The sequence below is a fragment of the Chionomys nivalis genome, chromosome 6, assembly GCF_950005125.1.
Source record: "Chionomys nivalis chromosome 6, mChiNiv1.1, whole genome shotgun sequence".
NCBI classification, from domain to species: Eukaryota; Metazoa; Chordata; class Mammalia; order Rodentia; family Cricetidae; genus Chionomys; species Chionomys nivalis.
The window spans coordinates 84,657,671-84,683,435 of record NC_080091.1 but is presented as its reverse complement, the minus strand read 5'-3'; the positions used below and the strand labels follow the sequence as shown (position 1 = coordinate 84,683,435).

The 25,765-nt window shown below is 41.1% G+C and overlaps 2 protein-coding genes across 4 annotated transcripts in view; one reads left to right on the top strand and one right to left on the bottom strand.

Moving 5' to 3' along the window:
• Stap1 (signal transducing adaptor family member 1) overlaps nt 1-16,718 on the bottom strand; it is a 36,329-nt gene extending 19,611 nt beyond the window's left edge. For both annotated transcript variants that reach the window (XM_057772363.1, XM_057772362.1), the window contains exons 1-2: nt 16,535-16,718; nt 4,337-4,408 (exon numbers count right to left, since the gene is read on the bottom strand). In XM_057772363.1, coding sequence (XP_057628346.1) covers nt 4,337-4,408; nt 16,535-16,654 — 192 coding nt within the window. In that variant the 5' untranslated portion in view covers nt 16,655-16,718. The remainder of the gene's footprint in view (nt 1-4,336; nt 4,409-16,534) is intronic.
• A 7,289-nt stretch (nt 16,719-24,007) lies between these two features.
• Nucleotides 24,008-25,765, top strand: part of Cenpc (centromere protein C) — a 46,870-nt gene continuing 45,112 nt past the window's right edge. For both annotated transcript variants that reach the window (XM_057773152.1, XM_057773151.1), the window contains exon 1: nt 24,008-24,207. In XM_057773152.1, coding sequence (XP_057629135.1) covers nt 24,190-24,207 — 18 coding nt within the window. In that variant the 5' untranslated portion in view covers nt 24,008-24,189. The remainder of the gene's footprint in view (nt 24,208-25,765) is intronic.

The following is a 25,765-nucleotide window of genomic DNA, read 5'->3' as shown; positions in this document are numbered from 1 at the left end:
ATTTTTGTCATTGAAGAGTCCAAAAATAAAAATAAAAAAATGTAGATGCAAAAAATAAGTAAAAATAAATAAATATAAAGTTGTAAGCCTAGGAGAATAAGAACAGGCTGCTGGCAACTTTCTCAGTAGTTTAAGGATTAACTATTAACAGTGGGTTACTTTGCTCTACAACTGGCTTCTCTGTTTACAAGACTGAAGCATCCCTCTACAAACTGAGGGTCAGCTCTGCAAACTGATAGTTATCCTTAAGACAACCCCTGGCCACTCATGACCAGCAATTCATGTGAGCTGAGTTAACTTTTTATATGATGGAATATACGTGACTTTTGACTTTTTGGTTTTATAATGACCCATAAACACCATCAGCAAGAACCAGACAGAAGCAATGGCTTAAACACTAGTTTTACAACAACAACAACAAAAAAAAACAACTTATTAACAAAAGATTGCAAAGAAGATCAATTTGTATCTGAGTTTTAGCTTCAGATTGTAAAAATTCTTTTGTTATTGCCTAATGCTTGCTATAAAAGGAGGAGTTCAAAAACCGGCCTTTGCAAAAGACCTTTGCAAAAAACCTTACAAGTCTATCTCTGGCTGTGGTCTCAGCTAGCTGATAAGCTTCTTGTGTCCCATGGAGATTTCCTTTTTAAATTTTTAATTGTTTTTCCTGCAATAAAGTTTGCTTTTGGCTTATTAGACTTTGGTGATTTGTCTCCATTTTTGCATGACCCCCGTGGACCCAACAGTCATAATAAAATAGTTACAGCAAACAATATTAAATATTTTTCTAGTTGAGTGCCATACATCTTTGCAGAAGTTATGCTTCTGAGTCTATAAATATATGTTCATATCTAACATTTTATTTTAGAAAGTCATCTTTTATCACATTCACCAAACGCCGCTGGTTATGAAGCATCTATTAAGACATTTCTGTTTCTCAGGTGAACAGAAACACTCTGAGTGAAAGACCCCCGAAGAGGACCTTCCCTCGGGAGGAGACCTCCCCACCCCGAAGCCAAGGAACAGGCCGAGACCACGCGGATGCAAACTGCAAGAGGTTTATTAAGTGGACACAGGTACCTGCGGGCGACAAAGTCTTTCGGAGGACTTGCGCGCCTGCAGACTGGGAGAAGGACTTTTTATAGGAAAAGGACTTTTTATAGGAAAGAGGGCAGCAAAAAGCAATTTACAGAAGCAGAAGCGTGGTTATCAGAATGAGGGGGGGGGGCATGAATGGTTTTCCTCTCAGCAAACATCCTGCTCTTATCTTATAGGTATCCTACTTTGAAGTCATCCTGCTTTGTTGTCCTTTGAAGTCATCCTGCTTTGTAGATGTCCTATCTTATAGATATCCTGTTTTCCTCTCACGAGAGCAGGCTAGCTGCTGATCCTGAGAATCTTTCAAGCAAACAGGACGTTCTCCCGGGGAGCCTGCTAGCTGCGGGTTCTGAGGAGGGGGTCTGTAGGGTCTTTCACTGAGCAGTTGCTCTATATGCAGCATATGAACGTTGCCCTCTAGTATTAGAAAAACCTAATAGGAGTTTAATGGTTTGTACGTTAGTTGTTTTTTGACAGATGAGCCCATTCTTCACTTCTTTTTCTCTCCTTTTAGCTTTTTTTGATTGTGCCTAGTATAATTCACTGTACTATATCTTTTGTGTCTCACTTAACTTTCCTGGCTCATTTTACTTTCCTGGATAATGTAGGGCTTAAAAACAGAAAAAAATGGCTTACCAGAGTGATTTCTAAATTGATGGGATTGAGGCTAAGCTTGGTTTGGCCTATTCATTTTCAAGGAACAAAGAAAACTTAAAAATGGAAAGATAAACATGAGGGAACAAAACCAGAACTGAACCACACCTTCGTATGGTGGACTGCCTAGATCAGGCTCAGTGAGTTTCACTTTAACAAACAGTGCCAATGCATCAGTTACAGAAAGGGAAGTTGTATCTTCTAGTTTTAACTGTGGACTGTAAAGAGCCTTAAAGGTCATCTGTGGGAATCAGCTCTCAGTGTTGTCTTCAAGCCCACGGTTGAACTCACACTGCTCAAAGAGTGCTGCTAAGTGTTCCTTGGATTGAGCTGCATTTTTTTTTTCTAGATAATTCCCATCCACTGGTCCTGAACTCTTTTCTCCAGAGTAACAACACTGAGCAAATTCGATGATCTTTCCACATGACTTCCTCTTAGCCTTTTCGATGTATCAAGTCCTTTTAAAGTGTTCCCTGCTTCAGGCCGGCCAAATGCTTGACTTTCTCAGTTGGTCTATCCCTGGCTTTCTACTGAGACTGCCTCCCAGAAAACTTCCCCGAGGGTTTTCATCCTCTTTTAACAAGATTGGTAGGTGGACAGCTCTTCAGCCTTTTGTTGTGACCTCCTTGTGACTGAGTGCCTAAAAAGACCGCCAGCTCACAAGCCACGCCTGGATTACACCCCTTTTACTAGCTGTATAACTGTGTACCATTGTGTGTGTGTGTGTGAATGTATACAATTTTTTTTAGGGGAAACTGCATACTCAATATTCTACTAACACAAATGATGCAGTCTGTTCCCCACATAAGACACATCTGGGGAAGTTTCAGGGGTTAAGCAAATCTCGAATACAATGGAGAAGGATTGTCCTTGGAAAATCATCTTCATGATGACGATATCAACCGTGCCAGTTAAGTATGATTGTGTACAATTTCTCACTCCTTAAACTTGACAGTTTTCAAGTTTAAAAATAGGAATTAAGTGGTGTCCAGTGGTGTGTGTACTTGCAATCTCAGTACTTAGACTGAAGCAGGAGGATGACGAGGTAAGAGGACGGCCTACACAGAAGGCTTGGTCAAAAACCGAACATAACAGTGAAAACCAGAATTCAAATTTACAGAGTTTGCTTGGAAATGAAGTAGTCAATATATATATTAATATATGTAAACAATGAAAGGGCTTACTGTGTGCAGTCTACCGACTGAAATCCTTCTATGTCCTGTCTCACTTGATCACTTTTATAGCCTTATGAGATAGACTATTCATTTCATCCTAGATACAGAGATTTGAAAAATAGGAGTATTGGAGATTTCCTATGTGACTCTTTGTCATTTGTTCCTGCAGATTCAGTTGTATCCTTTGACCTCCCAACACTGCACCATGACATCAGTGTGTCATGAAAGCCTTTGCTTTCATGTTGGCTTGGGCCATTGGGAACCTTCAGCAGGAGGTCAGGGTAAAGATGGAGTGTAGCCCCATCAAATGTCATGCTTCCCTTAAGCACAGGCTCCCCCACTCTTTCCTCCCAGTCCTCATGTGGCAATACAGCATTATTTTTAGCTTCAGGGCACCAGACTTCTGTCTATGCTGCCCACTGCTCTGGGTGTTTATTAGAGTTTTATTAAACAGTCTCCAAACTGCCCAATTTGAGATGTCACCTGTTTGCTATCTTGCCCCTTCTCATGCAAAAAGTCACAGAGAGGTTAGGCGATTATCTCAAGATCCCAGTTAATGACGGCAAGGCCAGCATTAAAATACTAGGCAATCTAAGCCGAGCAGTGCTGGCACACGCCTTTGATCCTAGAAGGCAGAGACAGATGGATCTCTGTGAGTTCAAGGCCAGGCTGGTCTACAGAGCAAGTTCCATGACAAGCTCCAAAACTACACAGAGAAACCCTGTCTCAAATAACAAAAAAAGAAAAAAGAAAGAAAGAAAAGAAAAATACTAGTCAATCTTTCTGGGCATACCAAGCTCTCAATCACCAAGCTGTACTGCCTCTTGAAGTGATAAGTGAACTTGATTCCTGTAAATCACACAAGGTTTAGGCCAGGTTCTTTGTTTTCCTGATATCCCCAGGAAGTTCTAATACACACTAAAAAGCAAAAAATTAATTGAAGAATCACGTCATCATTATTCCCATAGCTCTTAGGAATCTGCTTTTAGAGGGTATGTTTTTATCTAGGAAAGTTAAATTGCAACATCATATGTTATGATGATGCTATGAGAATCATTTTGGTTTTTTTTCAGATTATGACTGTATTCCATAGCATGCTAAGATTTGCAAGAAATGGAAATTAACATTTGCATTAAGCATTTATACCCAAGGGCTAAAATTTCTACTTTTAAGCTAAGCTTTTATTATCTAGGTCAGGAAGAGAAGAATAGAAAGTTATAAACATGAGTTGACACCTTCTGAGTTGTTTAGGGAATTGTCACTCTGATCCCATGGTAATTGATAGGCCCACTCAGATTTACATTTTTTTAACATCTTTATTTTGGGGTGATGGAAAGAAAATGGATAATAGATTATATACCAATGATCTATTGAAAAGTTGAACCAGGTGAACATGTCAAACTACTTACTATTGTGCTTTTTCTGTCGGTATAAAAGAAAAGCGTGGTTCCTCTCAACTCTGTCCAGTAGTGTTTGTACTCCTGTGGGAAAGAAGTCATAAATACCACTTCATCACTGCATATTCGTTTTTATTTTCTGTTTTATCTTTTGTGATTGTGTAATATAAAATTATTATTTATTCACATTTTGTCTAATTTTAAAAATTATTTATTTGTGTGTACGTTTGTGCTCCCGAGAGCACAACATGGATGCAGTGGCAAAAAAGGCCAGGAGAGGGTGTTGAATCCCTGGGGAGCAGCGTTACAGGGGGCTGTAAACTGCCTGATGTCCGTGCTGGTACTGAACCCAGGTCCTCTGGAAGAGCAGGAAGTGCTCTTAACCACTGAGTCATTTTTTTATTGATTTTATTGAGCTCTACATTTCCCCCCTACCTGCCTCCCCCCTCCCCTTCAACTCTCTCCCATGGTTGCCATGCTCCCAATTACTCAGGAGATCTTGTCTTTTTCTACTTCCCATGTAGATTAGATCCATGTATGTCTCTCTTAGTGTCCTCATTGTTGTCTAGGTTCTCTGGGATTGTAATTTGTAGGCGGGTTTTCTTTGCTTTATGTTTAAAAACCACTTATGAGTGAGTACATACAATAAGTGTCTTTCTGGGTCTGGGTTACCCACTCAACACTGAGCCATTTTTACACACACACACACACACACACACACACACACACACACTCTTCCTTTCCTTCCCTCCCTCCCTCCATTCTCTCCCTCTCTCTCTCTCTCTTTCTTTCTTGAAAACATCTTACTTAAAAGCTCTTGCTGGCCTGAAACTTGCTATGTAGACCATGTTGGCCTTTAAGTCACAGAGCTCTGCCTCCCAAATTCTGGGATTAAAGATGTGTTCCATCACACTTGGCTATTCGCTGAATATTTTGCTTATAATGCTTTTAAATTACCATGTATATTACTATTATATGGCATTCTTAAACATTTTAATACTTTACAGTTGACTCTTTTTTAAAAATTATATATAAAATCAGTATTTTCGCCCCTGCATGGTTTTTTTTTTTTTTTTTTTTTTTTTTTTTTTTTGGTTTTTGGAGACAGAGTTTCTCTGTAGCCCTGCATGTATTTTATTAGCACCACATGTGTTCCTGTATCCTTGAAGGCCAGAAGAGGACACTAGACCCCCTGGAATTGGTCTTACAGACAGTTATGAACCACCACATGGGTGCTGGAAATTAAACCAAGTCCTCTGGAAAAGCAGCGCGTGCTCTTAACTACTGAGCCATTTCTTCAGCCCTATAGTTAATTCCTGATTAAATCCTTTTCAAATTTATTTTTGTGTAATATTTGATTTGTGCTTAACTAGATGATCTCTGAAACTCTACTCATTAATTTAAGTTTTTTTATTCAATTCTAGTGGATGCTCAAATGAGTGACAGAGTCACTTAAGTGGTCACATTAGGACGTGGGCACACCTTCCTTCTAGAGCAGATAAAAGGACTGAATGAATGAATAAATACAGTTACAGCACTTAGCTGAGAGTATAACTTTTAGTCTGGGCTTGTGAAGCTGTATTTACTTTTATATAGCTCAGGTGATATAAAAATTTGATGGTAAAAAGGATTGAATGCTTCATAGTTGAAGTGAAGTTTAAAGACAGAATTTCAGCCATGAAGTTAACACTTAATTATTAATAAATTCACATTACCATGGATTTTATACAAATAACATTCTAAATATAAAAAAATTCAGGCTCCCGTTTCAGTTAGCTCTGGCTTCATTTACTTTTCTTTTTCCTCTGAGACAGGGCCTCTTTATGTAGCTATGGCTGTCCTGTAACTCACTACACAGACCTCGCTGCAGGTTGACCTTGACATCACGGAGATCTACCTGCCTCTGTCTCCCAACTACACCCTGCCCAAACTTTATTCACATACCTTCATAAATATTACTAGAAATGGAGAGAAGTACTGTGGTTAAGAATGCTTACTGGTTGTACCAGGCAGTGGTGGCACATGCCTTTAATCTCAGCACTCGAGAGGTGGAGTCAGAGGCAGGTGGATCTCTGTGAGTTCGAGGCCAGCTGGTCTACAAGAGCCAGTTCCAGGACAGCTAGGGATGTTACACAGAGAAACCCTGTCTCAAAACAAACAAATGAACAAACAAACAAAGAATGCTTACTGGCCGTGTGGTGGAACATGCCTTCAGTCTCAACACTCCAGAGACAGAGGTAGACAGATCTCTAAGTTTGAGGCCAGCCTGGTCTATAGAGTGAGTTCCAGGACAGCCATGGCTACATGAGAAACCCTATCTAGAGAGAGAGGAAAAATAAATGCTTCTTTTTTTTCTAAAGACGTGACTCAGTTCCTAGTATCCATGTTGGATATACCCACACATAGACAGCACACATACACATTATTAAAATTAAATCTTGAATACAAAACACTTAAAGCATTTTCTATAAGACAGAATAAAAGGTCAATGTGCAAGCATACTTGTTCATTTTTCAATTGTGCGTATGTGGGTGTGTACAAACCTAATGCATTTACATCTGCTATGTGTGTTCAGGAGCCCACAGAGGCCAGGAGAGGGTCTGATCTCCTGGATCTGGATTGAACAGTAGTTGTGAGCTACCACAAGGATGCTAGGAACTGATCCCAGGTCCTCTGCAAGAGTAGCAAATGGAGCCGGGCGGTGATGGCGCATGCCTTTAATCCCAGCACTTGGGAGGCAGAGGCAGGCGGATCTCTGTGAGTTCGAGACCAGCCTGGTCTACAAGAGCTAGTTCCAGGACAGGCTCCAAAGCCACAGAGAAACCCTGTCTCGAAAAACCAAAAAAAAAAAAAAAGAGTAGCAAATGGTCTTAACCACTAAGCCACCTCTTCATCCTTAATAAGCATATGATTAATATAAATTTCTACCTTAGTCATATTTACCTAAGCACATTACATGACATGGCCAAAATTCAAAAGGTAGAAAAATAGATTCACCTAATTTGTGGGAAAAAAAGATAAAAGTTATATTTTAGTGGTATGTACATATGGTCAAATATAAATAAAATGATCATATTACTGCAGCAGCCTACCCCAAACACAGAGGTGGAACTTGGAAAGATGGCAGGTGGTCTTTTCACTCCCATGAACCCACGATTGGGAGCTGACTGCAGCATATAATAGGCCTATGGATGTAACTAAGGGGTCAGTCAAAATTTCTTCCTGAACAGCTGTTAAAAAACACAGGAAAGAGGTTCCTGAAATCCGAATGCTGATACTTCTTAGAGTCAAGTAGATTAGTAAGAGAACAAACCTTATGGGGAGCTGGAGAGATGGCTCAGTGGTTAAGAGCATTGACTGCTCTTCCAAAGGTCTTGAGTTCAATTCCCAGCAACCACCATGGTGGCTCACAACCATCTGTAATGAGGTCTGCTGCCCTCTTTTGGCCTGCAGACAGAATATTGTATACATAATAAATATTTTCTTTTAAAAAAAGAGAACAAACCTTAGTTTTAACCCCTTTAGAAACGTCTTTCCTTCTGCTCACTGAGGACACCAAGCTTCCTGTCACTACAGTCACCCTGGTTTTGGCCTCTGCTACTTTTTTACACTCTCTCATTTAGTCTTCACTCAAGATGCTGCCAGAATGACTGATGTTTGAATCGAGCAGGATTGAGTACCAAACAGGTGAGGTCGGGAGGCAGGATGCTTCACTCACCCCTTCCGGTCCTCTCTTCGCCTTGACTGCGTGGAGAGAAGAGCGGGTGCTCTGCTCCACTTCCTGCCAGGGAGCAAAGGGCCTAAGAAGTGTAGGCTTGGGCCTCTCGAGTTGACTCAGTCATTCAAGGTAGCTCACTCTATGTTGGAGCCTTAGCTGCTTAGGCCTACTATCAAACCACACATCGGTAGACTTTATCAGTAATAAAACTAAGACCCTTAGTTACGTAGTTCCTGAGCCTGTTTGGTTTAAAACTTGTGAGAAGAAAAATCACAGTAGAAGATCTTAAACATTTAAAGCTGGGGGAAGAGAGAGAGAGATGGCTGTTGGTGGAACTTCATATAGTGATGACCTGAACCGGCAGAAATAAAGGTCCTGGATGGCACGGTGTCGAGAGGGAGGCCCAGGCATGAGAAACAGAACAGACAAGAAGTAAAGAAGACAAAAGCAGTAGCTGGGACCAGGAGTCTTGCATAAGCTGATGACCAAGTTACAGATGGTTTTGAGCTGCCATGTGGGTGCTGTAAGCTAAGCCTTCATCCTTTGGAAAAGCAGCTCTTAATCACTGACTCATCTCTCCAACCTGGAATATTTTTTAATGTAGTGATTTATATGGTCATCTGAGAGAGTGGTGATAAGGTTTTAAGGTATGTTCTAATGAGACTGTGAAAGAGAAAGACAGGTTATCTTAAGGAACAGAATAATGAAATAAATTGTCCTTCCTGTACAAAATCACTCCTAAAGGTTTCCTTTTAATTATTTTCAAACATTTTCATTCTTCCTTTCTTTAGTGTTTGTGTAGCGGCAGTCTATTTTTGGTTCCTAGCCAACTGGATAGCTTAGACCCAAAATAATCACAAAGAAACTGTGTTAATTAAACTACTGCTTGGCCCATTAGCTCTAACTTCTTATTGGCTAACTCTTACATCTTAATTTAACCCATTTCTATTAATCTGTGTATCGCCCCATGACAGTGGCTTACGATCAAAATTTCAGCATGTCTGACTCTGGCAGTGGCTCCATGGTTTCTCCCTTCTGTCTTCCTTTTCCCAGCATTCAGTCCAGTTCCCCACCCCCCACCTACCTAAGTTCTTCCCTATCAACAGGCCAAGGCAGTTTCTTTATTCATTAACCAATAAAAGCAACACAGAGACAGAAGGACCTCACACACCAGTGTGTGTGTGTGTCTGTGTGTGCATGTGAGCGTGTATGCACATACATACCATAGTGCTCATGGTGGGGTCAGAGCACAACTTGCTGGATGGAGTTCATTTTCTCCTACCATGTAAGTTTCTGGGCTCAAACTCAGGTAAGCACCCTTTGCCTCTGAGCCATCTCTCGGGTCCATAAGTTATTCTTACATTTGGAGATGTTTTAAAAGCTTCAGTGTAGCCAGGCGGTGGTGGCGCACGCCTTTAATCCCAGCACTTGGGAGGCAGAGGCAGGTGGATCTCTGTGAGTTCGAGACCAGCCTGGTCTACAAGAGCTAGTTCCAGGACAGGCTCCAAAACCACAGAGAAACCCTGTCTCAAAAAACCAAAAATAAATAAATAAATAAATAAATAAATAAATAAATAAATAAAATAAAATAAAAAATAAAAAAAATAAAAGCTTCAGTGTAGAAATTTCACTGCAGAAGTTGCTAATATGTACTGGCCCCTTGTTCATTTGGGAGTTGTGTAAAACTGGCGGTACTGAGTAGTCTTTGACACTGTTGAAACAGAATGAACTATCACAGACTTGACCCACAATGAATTAACAAGAACAATTACGTCTGAGGAGCTGGCTTATTTGGTTTACCACACATTTTTTTTTTTTTTGGGCTGGTGGGTGGGGGGAGCTTTCAAGCTCTTCTCTGTCAGCCTCTGTCATGAAAAAAGCTGGTCAAAGCTATTCTGTATTTCTGATCTAGGTGAGCACTGTAGAAATTGAAATCTATGGGCATCATTTAGGAAATATAACCACTAGTGATGTTTAATGGATATGTAGCCTCTAAAATCAAACCCAAGATAGTCAGTCTTAGAGAAAACACTAGAAGTCACTCTACCACTCTGTTCATTTTCCTAACTAGCCTTCAGAAGAAAAACAAAGCTAGCATCATTTTTAAAGGGCCAGGGTTATTGAGATTCCTCAGAATGTACATGCAGGTATCTCTTTGTGCTCCTGAGAAAAGTTACAGAGATGGCCTGACACAAAAGAATGATATTAATTGGGTAGAATTCACCAGGGAGCAAACAGAAGTTAAAAGGTGAAAAAATTGGATAGATTGAAAGAGAGAATTAAGAAGAAATTATTAACTAGAATAAGGACCAAATATAAAGGCACTGACTTGAGTACAAAGGAAGGAAAAATAAGGTGAGAAATAACAGTATGGCCCATGAACTTCTGCAACGGATAGTCACAAATTCACAGACAGAGAAAAAGTCAGAACTCTGAATTAGTTTCTGATAAGACCGTATGGATCCCAGGACAACTTGGCTAATACTAAATAATTAGTATCCAGGTAGGTATTTTTATTTGTATAGATATTTAAATATTTTAAAAATTAATTTGATGGCCACATCTCTGAGTAGAGTGCATTTAGCAAGTAGTTTCTTGCTTTTTTTAAAATTGTTTTTATTGAGCTATATATTTTTCTCTGCTCCCTTCCCATCCTCTCTCCTCCCCTTCTACCCTCTCCCATGGTCCCCATGCTCCCAATTTACTCAGAAGATCTTGTCTTTTTCTACTTCTCATGTAGGTTAGATTCATGTATGTATTTCTTAGGGTCCTCATTGTTGTCTAGATTCTCTGAGATTGTGAACGTTAGGCTGGTTTTCTTTGCTTTATGTCTAAAAGCCACTTATGAGTGAGTACATATGATATTTGCCTTTCTGGGTCTGGGTTACTTCACTCAATATGATGTTTTCTAGATCCATCCATTTGCCTGCAAATTTAAAGATGTTCTTATTTTTTTTCTGCTGTGTAGTACTCCATTGTGTAAATGTACCACATTTTCCTTATCCATTCTTCAGTTGAGGGGCATTTAGGCTGTTTCCAGGTTCTGGCTATGACAAACAAAGCTGCGATGAACATAATTGATCACATGTCCCTGTGGCACGATTGAGCATCCTTTGGATATATACCTAAAGTGATATTGCTGGGTCTTGAGGAAGGTTGTTTCCTAATTTTCCGAGAAATCACCATACTGATATTCAAAGGGGCTGTACCAGTTTGCATTCCCACCAGCAATGCAGGAATGTTCCCTTTACCTCACAACCTCTCCAGCATAAGTTGTCATCAGTGTTTTTGATCTTGGCCATCCTTACAGGTATAAGATGGAATCTGTGGAATCTGAGAATTGTTTAATCTGTATTAAATCTCTGGAGTAAAGGTACTGAAGTGAGATCTCTAACTTATCCCTTGCTTCATAGTCCTTGATGACTTTGTAGTTCAAGTTTAAGGTCAATGTCTCATTATACTCAAAAGATTATGAAAGTCCATTAAGAGCCTGGTGGTGGTGGCGCATGCCTTTAATCCCAGCACTCGGGAGGCAGAGGCAGGCGGATCTCTGGGAGTTGGAGGCCAGCCTGGTCTACAAGAGCTAGTTCCAGGACGGGCACCAAAGCTACAGAGAAACCCTGTCTCGAAAAACCAAAACCAAAACCAAAAAAAAAAAAAAAAAAAAAAAAAAAGTCCATTAAGCTTACTGTTAAGTTCATGATGAAATGTCTACTTAAAGGGTATCTGTAACATCAAAAGGAATCAGAACTCGAATTTGAGAGGCAGCATTTTGCCATATGCCTCACAATAAAATCCATACTTTCCAATCAATGAGGAATTTTTAACAAAACTTCCATGAGCCACAGATACCCATCTGTGAGATGCACACACTTGCTATCCAAACGAGTTGTTTTAACAACTGAATGACAAGACATTAAGACCTTAGCACAATATCCCCCATGGTCAAACTTCAATAAAATATATTCACTATCACATCCTCTATTTGTTCCACAAATTCATTTATATGTGCAAAAGAGTAATCATCCATTTACAAAGGAGGAAACATATTACATTTAAAGAAATTGCACACATTACAAACTTTGAACCGTCTCTTGCCTTCGTGGTATTTTTTCTTGATAATGTAAGTACAAGAAGATCAGTTATAATGCAATCCATTGCAAATAGGAACACTGGAATTTATTTAAATCTCTCTCTATTCTTTTCCCCCAACAAAATGTTTCCTTTTTCTCTAACAACAAGGGCATTTGGCAAGCCAAAGATGTTGTATAATGGTTCTCCGAAATGAGGTGCACATACCCAAAATGTGGGAAACTTAGAGAATATCTACTTATATTCATCTACTTTTTCTTATTTCCTTTTCTATATATTCAATAATCTACCTAGAATATTGGTAAAGGGGTACATATGTTCATTTTCTCCTAATGAATATCTATGTTCCAAATGTTTTGCTGGGAGAGGCATGCTATTTTAAAATTTTAGAGTTTCCTGGTATAAAGAATTGTGTTTTAGGACACAAATGACATAGTACTAAAAGCTTCCTAAATGTGAGGGCTATCAGGGAAGGACACTTTGATCCATTATGATGATCATATCATCATTTTAAGGTTAAGAGGACACGTTACATTCTTTAAAGCTGGGAACATCACAGATGGAAGGAACAATGGGCTATTGCTCAAACTTTCTTATATTTAAAGGCCTGGGAAAGTTGACTCTTTTTTGTTTTATAAAAACTGCGATGCATTTTCCATTTGATTGTGTTTTAATTATTGAATACTTCTTAGTTAAGCTAAAGCCCTAATGCTGAAGTTCAAGTAAATCTTCCTTTGTCTTTCCCTTAAAAAATTCTTCTCATAGATTCTTTACCTGAAATTCAGGGTCCTTTTAGGACTGTGTCAAAATCAGCATATGCTGGTACATTTATTGGGGGTGGGGCACTTATAATTTCCTTTAAAATGACCTGTTAACTTGAAACAACTGCTTGTGGTACCCTTTTCCTCCTACTGGGTTGCCTCATCCAGCCTTGATGTGATGACATGTGCCTACTCTTTTTTTATTATTATATATACATTGTTCTGACTGCAGGCCAGAAGAGGGAACCTGATCAAATTACAGATGGTTGTGTGCCACCATATGGTTGCTGGGAATTGAACTCAGGAACTCAGGATCTTTGGACTAGCAGCCAGTGCTCTTAACCTTTGAGCCATCTCTCCAGCCCCATGACTACTTTTTTGTTTTCGTTTGTTTGTTTTGTTTTTTTGTTTTTTTGTTTGCTTTTTCAAGACAGGTTTCTCTGTAGCTTTGGAGCCTGTCCTGGAACTAGCTCTTGTAGACCAGGCTGGCCTCGAACTCACAGAGATCCGCCTGCCTCTGCCTCCTGAGTGCTGGGATTAAAGGCATGCACCACCACTGCCAGGTGACTACTCTTACTATGACTTGTTATGCTGTGCTTGTTTGATGTCACTGGGAGGCCTGCTCTTTACAGAGGAGGGACAGAGGGAGCGTGAATCTGTGGGAAAGGGCAGGTTGGGTAGAGAGATGGGGCGGGGAAACTGTGGTCGGGATGTAATGTATGAGAGAAGAATAAAGATAAAATAAAGCCTTGCAATAAGAGCCTCTTCACCTATAATTTCTTATTGAACATCTGATTCTTTTTTTTTTTTTTTTTTTATTTGGTTTTTTCGAGACAGGGTTTCTCTGTGGTTTTGGAGCCTGTCCTGGAACTAGCTCTTGTAGACCAGGCTGGTCTCGAACTCACAGAGATCCGCCTGCCTCTGCCTCCCAAGTGCTGGGATTAAAGGCGTGCGCCACCACCGCCTGGCCTGAACATCTGATTCTTAAAGCAAGTTTTCTCTAGCTTAATCTTCTGAGTTTGTTTCCAGCAGGGACTCAGCATTCTCCATGGTCTCTCCAGGACATGTATGCCATGAACTCCACCGCTGACTTGATCAAAGGGACAGCATAGTGCTTACAAACTTAAATATAGAAGCAAAGAGAGAAACACTTAAGGAAACAAGTGGGATTTCCCCACAACTGGCAGCAAGTGCCAGGGAGCATTTGTTTGTCGACTTCAAACTTACTTTAGGATGTGAGCAGACAAAAAAGTAAAAAAGGAAGAAAATGAATCTAATCTGAAGTGAGAAATTAGTATTTTATATAGTTATCATTTTCATCTGTGAAACCACCATGTACGTTGACATTGCTGCCATTCTCTTCTTCCTCTTCTGCTTAATACACAAGGGAAAGGAAGTTGCTAATGCATTCAAATGGGCAAACAAATGAGTCTTCTCATATATACACTTCACAGTTATTTGCATTTCCATGCTCGGATTGAACTCAGGGCCCCCGCCTCTTAGACAAGTGCTCTACCATTTAGTTCCATCCCCAGCCTTTATGAGAAATACTTAATTACAGTTCCTTCTGTCTTAAAGCATGCTTTCTAAGAAAAGCCAGGGTAGGAGTTAGATAAGAAATCACAACTATTACTAAGCTAAACTTCTCAGTTTGTCATGTACAAGGTATGCAATAAACACTGCTTGGAAAACAAATCGATTCAATATTGCACTTAGTTATTCCAGAAATAATGACAAATACAGTGTAAGTAGTAATATATTATGCTAGGTAAATTGTGTCAGTTTTTCTTTGCAGTTGAATAAACTGAGTCCTGGGAGATGATGAAGTCATTTTCAGAAGGTTACAAGTTGTATGTGGACAACCATCAAGTGCAGACGTGGTTTACTGATACTTTAAAATTGTGGATTTTTGTCTGCTCACCGTTCCCACACATGCTTTGTCTAAACGCCTGAAAGATCTTGGTATCAGGCACTCTGGAAAGACAGTCAATGAATGATCAAATTTAAATTGCAAATTAGAAATTTACTTTTGGCTGTTCTTCGTTTTTGTTGAAGTAAAACCATGTCGACAACAGCAAAAATTCCAAAATAGCTTGCAACTTCACTAAGAGATGTTTAACACCGACAACAAAAATCCCAAGCAGACTTTCAAATGGCCATATCTTTACCATGTACGTAGAAAATATGAACATACTGTTATAGTATTTTCTTTTTTTTTTCTTTTCTTTTCTTTTCTTTTTTTTGATTTTCGAGACAGGGTTTCTCTGTAGCTTTTGGTTCCTGTCCTGGAACTAGCTCTTCTAGACCAGGCTGGCCTCGAACTCACAGAGATCCGCCTGCCTCTGCCTCCCAAGTGCTGGGATTAAAGGCGTGCGCCACCACCGCCCGGCCTGTTACAGTATTTTCAAATTCATAATTTTCATGAATGTTAATTAATCCTCTGAAGCCTTGACTTATCATCATTAAATGTTTGTTATTTCTGTAAACATTTAAACTTTGTGAACTTCGGCCAATATTAACATTTCATAAAACTCTACCTACACCAATGACTTTCTTTACTTTTAGTGACATAATTTCATTTTCATTTCCCTAATTAATTTCATGTTGTCCACAATTACAACTTTAAAAGCAGAGACACCAGAAAATGAGGACCCCAAGAAAGATATACGTGAATCTAAACTACATGGGAAGTAGAAAACTCAGCAGTTAACTACTATGCGTCAGTGGTGATAAATTACATGAAGATAAGAGGATTTTAAGATGAATAATAACCAGGTCCTACTCTAAATCATACGGAAGTCTATACTGATCAATTGTAAGAAATGGTAAACTCATAAAATCATGAAAATTTGATATTCATTTAGTATTGCTTCATTATGCATTCTGAAAATTCTGTTCACCATACTGGCTCTAAAACAGCATTTAGGGTGTTATTATGTATAGTAAATACACTAATTTTGTTTTTTAAAAAGTACTTTTGCTTTAAGAAAATTCATAAAATATTCCATATATTTTAAAACATAAAATTTTAAATTACAGTTATCAAAAGGTACTTTTTTTTGTTTTTAATTGAGCTATATATTTGTCTCTGCTTCTCTCCCTACCTCTCCCCTCCCCTTGTACCCTCTCCCATAGTCCCCATGCTCCCAATTTACTCAGGAGATCACGTTTTATCTTCATGTAATTTATCACCACTGAAGCATAGTAGTTAATTGCCGAGAAAACACACAAACAAAATTATCTTGAAAGGCAAAATCTTATGTGATGTTTAGAACAATTCTTTGAAAATGTCACTGAGTTTTCTACTATGACTAAATATTAGAACCTTATTATACTTACATATATATGCATGTGTGTGTGTGTGTGTGTACACGCCCTTGGTCTTTCTACTCACATACACACACTCACACACATATACATATACACATATACATATATATATATATATATATATATATATATATATATATACGCTGTGAATTGTATCTAAGCTATCAAAATTAGAATTATTCTTCTCACTGAAGGAAGAGGGTATAAGCCAAACAGAGACACAGAGGCCTCATGACATCGCGTTGTCATGAAGTAAGTTTTATGTTAAGTGAAAACTTTCATGTTTAAAATTTCCGTTTACAGACTTACCTGGTAGTCAGACCGTTTGACTAATAAAAACCCTTCAAAGTACAGGGGCAGAGCGGTGATCTTTAACCTCTCCTGGAAGATCCTGCGGGGCGCTGGTTTCGGGGGCTTCTTAGCCATCATGCCCGTGGCTCTGGTGTTTGGGTCGCTTTCAATTCTATCCAGCCTCAGACAAGATGAAATCTCCGTTTTGTGAGAGGAAAGGCAACTGTTCAAAGAGGAAGTCCCAACTTGCTTTTTAACCACCAACCCTTCCACCAACAGGACACACACACACACACACACACACACACACACACACACACACACACACTTTCCCCCCTTTACTTTTTGTGAAGTAAGAAAGGTCAGGCGCAGAGCAACTTTTAAAAGGCAACCTCTTTTCAAGCTTCATCTGCTTAGATTCCTGGTAGCAAAATAAACAGCAGATTATCATCTAAGGATGAAAGGAACAGGTGCAGGCGCTGTGGGCTTCAGAAGAGACACCAAAGACACATTTGGCATTTCCAGCTTTTATCAGTGTTTACTGCTCTCGGTCTTTATTTCTAAAAGACATGACTTAAAATGTGTAAATACTTATATTGAATTTAGAATCTATAGGAAGTTTTTTTGTTTGTTTGTTTTAAAACAGGGTCTCATTTCGTAGCCATGGCTGGCTTGAAATTCAGCTCTGTAGACCAGGCAGGTCTCAGATTCACAGAGATCTACTTGCTTCTGTCTCCAAAGTACTGGGATTAAGGTTTGTGTCACCAGGCCTAGTTGTGGCCATACAGTTTTATAGGAAAGAGAAAGACAGCCTTCAGAAAAAAAAGGAAGGAATATTTTTTGACATTTACTCAGTGTGTGTGCATGTATGTGAGCTCACAGGCTCAAGTGTGCACATGCCACAATGCTTGTGTAGCGGGCAGAGGACAATTTGTGGCAATCGGTTCTCTCCTTTTACAGTGTGGGGCTCTAGAATTGCATGAACTCAAGCCCTTAGACTTTGCTGCATATTCTTAACCTCCAAAACCATCTCAGTGGGCCTAGACAGGAGTATTTCTGCTAAGTAAACATCTGCTTACCTGTGTCTTTCTTACCTTTTAAAAAAGGAAGCAAAAAATAAAAACCTAGTTTATCAAACAATGAGGTTCTTTTAGTCTGTTGACTTGGAAGTAAAATTAATCCTTAATACATCGAGACCCAAATAATACAAAACTCGAAATTTAAACATTATCTTAATGTTTAATCTGTCTTAAACATTTCAGCCTGTTAGAACTGCCAGGGTTCCCAACCCCACTGTACCCTGGCACCACTGCAGGAGAAATCCCATTACAGATAGATCAAATGTACTGAGCAGTCCCCATTACTTCTCTTTACTCGCTCATGTGAAATACAAACCAATCTTGTATTAAAACATCTTTAATACAAGATGGAAGGGTCTAAAAGATCCCCACTGCTTTTGAGATTTCTTTTTTCAAACTCTTAGTGAACCTTAAATATTTGTGGCTCCAGAAACATATCTAACCAAAGTGTTTTACAAACCAAGTACCTTCCACTGTAGCCATTGTTCCTAGATGTCTCCAAGCCCGTTGGTCTTTCTTCTCACAGCTCCCTGTACTGTGTGCTCACGTGCCCTCCTTTCTGTTATCTATTTGGTAATGTCTTACTCATCTTTCAAGAGCCTGGTGAAATCTTTCTGTTACTAGGTATGATTACTTTACCATCTACTTAATTAGTATTGCTTAAGCCCAGCAAGTCTGAGCAGAAATGTCCAATCCTCATGTAGAATATTTTAGTTTCTGGTCCTTAGTACCTATTGATTAATTACCACATGCATCACAATTCATTCGATAGATTTAAAAGGTGTTGGCATTGGATATAATTGTGTTGCCGGGTGTGGTGATGCACGCCTTTAATCCCAGCACTCAGGAGGCAGAGACAGGTGGATCGCTGAGTTCAGAACAGCTCTGTATGGAAATGAATTCCAGGACATCTAGAACTACACAGAGAAACCTTGTCTTGAAAAACGTGCATGCATGTGCACACACAGACATATATATATACACACATATCTTATGTTTACAATACATAACTGGAAAACTTTAATTTTAGCAACAAGGTGAATGAGTTTCTAGTCAATTTTTTATTGATACTAATAGGATAAAAGTGTTTTCAATAGAGAACATGAAAATTGTAGTAATAGAATCCTAGAGATTCATAGGCGCTCAGTATGGAGTTTCTTCCCTCCCCCTTTGCCCAAAAATGATTGACATAATGAAGTTTTCAGAACATGTTTTCCAGAAGTATTTGGAAGTTATACTAGAACTACTGTTTAATAATTTAATTCACTAGCATTAGCATTTTCAGTATTGTATGAAGAATTGCTTTTAGCTGGTAAGAGTTTTTCCTGGTTATGTGCCCACACTATTTTTATAATATAGTAGTTTGGGTGCTTATGGGTCCCCCTTCCCCCGTTTTAAGACAGGTTTCATCATGTAGTTTGATTGGCCTGGAACTCACAAAGATCTGCCTGTCTCTGATGGGACCAAAGATATGTATACTGTCACACTCTAGTTGTGAATCTTGATTGACAGTCTTTTGTGGGGCACCTAAATTAAAAAAGGACAGTTCTGGATGTATCTATGAGAAAATTTACAGAAAAGATTGACTAAGAGGGAAAGATCCCCTCTGGAAGTACGTGGTGCCATCCCACACACCCGGGACCCAGATGGAATAAGAGGGGGTAAGGGGGAGGGCTAGTGAGTTAGGCATGTTCTCTCTCTGCTCCCTGGCTCTATGGTATGTGTGTGTTCGGCTGTGCTGTATGCTCTCCTCCGTGTCATGATGGACTGAGACTTCTGAAACCATGAGCAAAGTCAGCACTTCCCCCACTAAGTTGTTTTCCCAGGTGTTTCATCACACTGGGGAAAGGTCTAACAGAGGCCAATATACATATAGAACACCAGTTCCCAAATTAAGTCAATCACAAGCTACTGTTAGCTTTAGCAGAAGCTAGGAATTCAGAATAACAGATACTCTGGTGATAGCATAATAATGATGTTGTTAGTCAAATTTCTTGAAAATTCATTCTGCCATTACAGACTCAATATATACAAAGTTCAAGTGTATGCTTTTCTTTTAAGATCATTTAGTTGGTGTTGCAGAGTGAAAACAAAGTAGATTGATGCTTCACATCCATTTAAACTCTTCCTAATGTGTCATTATTTACTGTAGAAGCTGAAAATATTGGAGAAAAAAAAGCAAAAAAACCAAACCAAAACAAAAAACTTTCTGCATTTTTTTCAGAAAGTTTCCCAAGTAGAATTGTAATGAACCAATATGATTGGCAAGGATTGGATTCTTTTCACCAAGTGTGGTGGATGGTGGGTATGGGCGTTCACACCTGTCCTTAGAAAGAAGTCCAGAGGCACATCAGGGATGATTTTAGTCTTCCCAGCTGCAGGGGGACTCAGCCTCTTTGGGGACAGAGACTGTGGACGGAGCCAGGTTTCTTTATTGTTCTCCAGCTTACATTTTTAGCAAGCTGATTCCCATAGCTTCCAAAGGGACAATGCCAAATGCAAATTCTCAATTAAGGAATATCATAGTGAGCCCCAGTTTTTCTCAACCATTTCATTGCATTGGCTTTGTACCCTTAGGAAACTCTCAGACAAGCTTCACATGGAGGGCAACAAAGAGAAACAAAAGGTAACTGCTCAACAAAAGGTGGGTTTAAGGCACGATGCTAGCACTGGGAGTCAGACTAGGGGAAGCTCAGTGAGAATTCTCCCATCACCAAAGAAAAGGCAGGAACAGCTCATAAGTATCTGACTTTTCCATGGTAATGGGATGGAATGGTACAGTGTGCGATCTCTAGCTTTGCAGATGTTGATGGCCAGGGGCCATCAGTTGCACTGGTGTGTATCATGTTAGGTGTGATGTGGCATGAACTCAGATGCAATACGCAGTCTTGATGTTCACTGTTGTGTTATTTGTGTAGGCTTCCCTCAGGGGGCAGTTTTGTAATTGCGGTGACTTCCTGATTGCATTGCCTATACGGTCTTAGAGACTGGCATTATTATCAGGTTCCTAATTTTTCAATTTGCTTCATGATTGTAGAAACAGTGACTTAACTTCACACCATGTCTTGAGCATAGGTCCTCAACCATCCTCCCTTCCTCCCTCCCTCCCTCCCTCCCTCCCTCCCTCCCTCCCTCCCTCCCTCCCTCCCTCCCTCCCTCCCTTCCCACACATGGTTTTACTATTCCTCCCTGCCGGAAGCAAAGACCTGTATTTTGTTTATTGCCATCTTAAGCTCACAAGTTAAGTAAAACATTCTCCTCTGTCACCACTGCAGGATAAGTTCTGGGCTTAGCAAATTAACCTAGTGACTTGTGTCCCTGCAAAACCTGTGGGCCCCAGGCTTTACAAGCAATTAGCATTTCCTTTGTTAGTTAACAATCACAGACCTCATCAGCTAGGGATGTTTCCAGACCTAAATTCCAGCATCCTACCTCCTCTCCCCCTTGCCTGTTTGCTATATAACAGCTTGATAAGAAAACTAGACTTGCTGTCATTTCTCGTTCTATTCCTCCCCTCCAGGTTTATCAGGGACCCCCCCCCCGCCATTTATGTCCCGCTGGATGGGATACCTCCCAAGTTTCTGTAAAACTGTTAAATGCCTGATGGTGGATGAGTTTTAATCTGAACTAGTGATTACAAATCCTTGTTCTTTATAACCAGTCCTTTATAATACAGTCCCTCACTGGCCATAGAATTAGTGAAATTTTATTCTAACCTCGGACGTGTCCCAGAATCAGATTCCATTTCGCAAACATTAGTATATTTTTAAATATAAGGAAAGTTTTTCCTGTTTCAGCATTTCATCAATGTTTCATTTCTGCCCCATATCTTTGCTGGCAGTTTTTCTTTGTATTTCCTCTTTTACACAATCTCTTATTTTAATGTACTGCCTATATAAGTTTGGCATTTTCATCATTTACGGTTTCCTATAGTCATTTTGAATTAACAAATACCTAAAGATGATCCAACATAGGACATAGTGTGGCATTTCCCCTGGGAGACATCAGGAAAATCTCAAAATCACTTATGTTCAAGGCAAGTATGATCATATATACAATGATTATTGTCGTCACAGAGTTCAAAACTAAACTCTGAGCTGCCATTCCTCAGTGAGGCAGGTAAAGAGCTCCAGATGGTTGGTCTTGATGATGTGGAGGATTCCAGGTCCCGGGGCATTTCCCCCCTTTGTGGCCTTCTGAACTGTAAGCTTGCTGAGGTCTCTAGAAACCAGATGCATTCTTCCTGGTGGTCTCCACTCTCCTCACTCCTGGCCGACTTCAGCATTTTGATGACGAAAGGGCAGTGGCTGTCCTGGTCAATCATTTTCAGTGTGTGACCTTTCTGAAAGTTTCACAGGACTTTCAAGAGCTTCATACTCTGAGGGGGACAGAAGATTTTTCATCTGTGTAGAGTTCTTCAGGTTTTCTTTCATCAGCATAGCATGGAGAGGTGGGGGGAGTCAAACTTCCTAGTCACCATGGCCAGCATCATTGACCAGAACGTTTAAACCCCCTGTATTAATGATGCTCTCTTTGTCTTTAGTAGCTGGGAGACTCAAAGATTTACTGTCAATTTTATTTATTCTCCTGGAGCTTAGAGATTGTTTATGCTTGTTGGTTCCCAAGGTTTCAAAGCAAAAATATATATTTTTTTCTTTTTTTTCTTTTTTTTATTCTTTTTTACTTAAAATTTCCAACTGCTCCCCGTTTCCCATTTCCCTCCCAATATATTTTTTTTAAAATCCTGAATATTCTGTCTGACTCTCTAGACTCCCTCTCAACTGCTTCTTCAGCAAACAGTGTCTGCACGTTGAACAATTCAGCATCATATACTTAATTCTATTTGGCCACAGCTTTTGCTCAAAATGCACACAAAGTACCCCGTTGCATTTGAGGACAACAGTGCCAAAATTGTTTCCAATATAGGAGAAAGACTATTTCAGTTGCTAGGATCAGCTGACTCCTTTTCGAGGTTTATCTAGTCGTTGCTGTTGTACAAGGTACAAGTTGCATGGATTCTGCACCTTTCCATTGGAGACTAGGATTAATAAATACATTTCGGCCTGTTAGGTTTGCAGCACCTCTGCTGCCCTCTGGCGGATCTGGCTGGCAAGCTTGGCAGATGTCGGCCCGGAGCGCAATTAGCTCGTAAAGAACCCCAGCATTCTAAAACGATCTCCAATGAAAAGAAAATTACTTTATAGGTATGAGTGTTTTGTTTGCATGTATGCATCACGTGCATGCCTGGTGCCGGCTGAGGTCGGAAGAGGGCGGTGGATGCCCTGGAACTAGAGCTACAGATGGTTGTGAGGTAAGGTTTGGATGCTCGGAACGGAACTTTGCTCTGAAAGTGCTGCAAGTGCTCTTGATCACAGAGACATCTCTTAAACCCTCACCCATTCATTCATTCTTTATTTGCTTTTAAAGGACATTTTGTCTTCTCAGGGTATAGATCAGCTACAGTTGCAACTACGTGACTTTAGGCGACCAAGAAGTGGTATAGGATAGTCCTCCGAACATCGGTTTAATCTTGTTTTCCAATCTGGGCCATTACTTTAATTTTTCATAAGACTGAAGCAGCCGCTTTTCCTTAATAAGTCGCTCTGCTAATGCTTATACATGTATATATTTATGCAGATTATTTTGTCTGCAATGATACTTCATAAATGATTTCCACATACTCGAAAAAGGAAGACATTATTCTTGCTAATATTTTCAGAGATAGTGTATAGAGCTGGCTTGGCTGCAGCTGACGAATCTATGTAGTATAATCTGTTCAACACGTCTGCATTTCCACCTCTAATCCTTCTTTTTTTTTCCTTTTGTTTTTCCGAGACAAATAGCTTTCTCTGTAGCCCTGGCTGTCTAGGAACTCGCTTTGTAAACCAGGGACGATGGGCGAGAAGCGGGGCGACGGCGAGAGAGGCGGGGCGACGGGCGAGAGGCGGGACGACGGGCGAGAGACGGGGCGACGGGCGAGAGACGGGGCGACGGGCGAGAGGCGGGGCGATGGGCGAGAGGCGGGACGACGGGGGGAGGCGGGGCGATGGGCGAGAGGCGGGGCGATGGGCGAGAGGCGGGGCGACGGGCGAGAGAGGCAGGGCGACGGGCGAGAGAGGCGGGGCGACGGGCGAGAGGCGGGACGACGGGCGAGAGGCGGGGCGACGGGCGAGAGGCGGGACGACGGGGGGAGGCGGGACGACGGGGGGAGGCGGGGCGACGGGCGGGAGGCGGGGCGACGGGCGGGAGGGAGAGACGGCCCGCTGGAAGCCAAGGCGCGGGGTGGGAGGGCGGGGCGACCTGAGGAAGGCGGGTTGATAGGTTGGACTGGTTCGGGGGCGGGATGAAGGGCGGGACTCTAACGCCAATAACGGCCAGAGTTCTAGCGGCTGCGCAGTGCGTTTTGCGCAAGCGCGACTCTTTTGAATCCTGTTTATTTTGGACCTAGTTTGAAGTGCGGAACCCGAGGCTCTTGGCCCGCCGCTTCCGTCCGTAATAAACTCAGGGAGGACGACTTTTTTCTTGACCCTCCTGGAATCCTGGCCTGCAGGGGTTTCGCTCCCAGGCCTCAGTTGGGCTTTGTGGGCCGGAAACATGGCCTCCTTCCATCTGGTAAGTGCTGGTCTGGGCCCTGGCTGTGAGCAGAAGCGGCGGCCCTGCGGTCGAGCAGTCCGGACGCCGGGCGGGTGGCTCGGGGTGGGTGTTCTGGGGGTGATCGGGGGTGGGTGCTGTGAGCGGCTGGTCAGGGGTGGGTGCTCTGGGGGTGATCGGGGGTGGGTCGGATGGGTGCTGTGAGCGGCTGGTCAGGGGTGGGTGCTGTGGGGGTGATCAGGGATGGGTCAAGGTGGGTGCTGTGAGCGGCTGGTCAGGGGTGGGTGCTCTGGGGGTGATCGGGGTGGGTCGGATGGGTGCTGTGAGCGGCTGGTCAGGGGTGGGTGCTGTGGGGGTGATCAGGGATGGGTCAAGGTGGGTGCTGTGAGCGGCTGGTCAGGGGTGGGTGCTCTGGGGGTGATCAGGGGTGGGTCGGATGGGTGCTGTGAGCGGCTGGTCAGGGGTGGGTGCTGTGGGGGTGATCAGGGATGGGTCAAGGTGGGTGCTGTGAGCGGCTGGTCAGGGGTGGGTCGGAAGGGTGCTGTGAGCGACTTGTCAGGGTTGGGTGCTGTGGGGTGAGCAGGGGTGGGTCGGATGGGCGCTGTGAGCGACTTGTCAGGAGTGAGTTGAAAGCAGCACACAGGTAATAAACCAGATGTGGTTGTGGACCAGCAGCTGGAGTAACTGGACTATTAGTCTCAAGGTTTCCCACCGTAGTCTCGTCTATGCCTGCTTTTATATCTGAAGAGACTGTTCCCGTTCCACATTTTAGCCTCTATTTCCTAGTCTTCCAAATACTCCTTACTACTGTACAAGTCCGTCTTGATGGTCTGGAAATACTTGAGTATTAATTTCTCCCTAAAGCAAAAACCAACCAAATAAAACCCTCTGAAGTTATACTTTTTGTCAAAATGCTATTACGTGTAGTTTCTAATATTAATGGGACATCTGTTATTGTTAAAGCTTTTGTTTAAGACAACTATTTTTTAAAAAGGTGCCAACTTTGAATGCCTGACTTGGTCTAGAACTTGCCACTTTATGTTTCTTGACACATTGATATTCATTAGTCTTTTAAATTTTATGTGATTACTATGCCCTAACCTAGCAGTTCTCTTTATCTTTTTAAGAAAATCTTCATCGATGATCTCCTATTAAATAGCTGTATATGTATGCTTGAACACGTATGAAAAGACAATATAGTGTGCATTCTGTAAAATCATATACAATTTACACTGTATGTGATCAGAGGAAAAAGTCATTAAAGCCACAATACAACAAACAGATGTTTGTTGTACATTTTCAAATACCTATATAAACCTACCGCTGTTTTGAGTTTACACTGATAACAATGTGTTGTCTATTTAGAAGATAAGGGCAGAGAAGAGAAGGTATTCATATATACTTAAGTGTTTTCAAGGGCATTTCTTACCTTAGGCATACTTGTTTATAACCAAAGAAACTTTTGTTTTTGCAGTGTGGGTTTGGGTTTGGATAGGGAGAATGAAGGAGTGCTAACAAGGTACCTAAGTACCTAGTGGATAGAGACCAAGGATTCTGCTAAGCGTCCTACAACAGAATG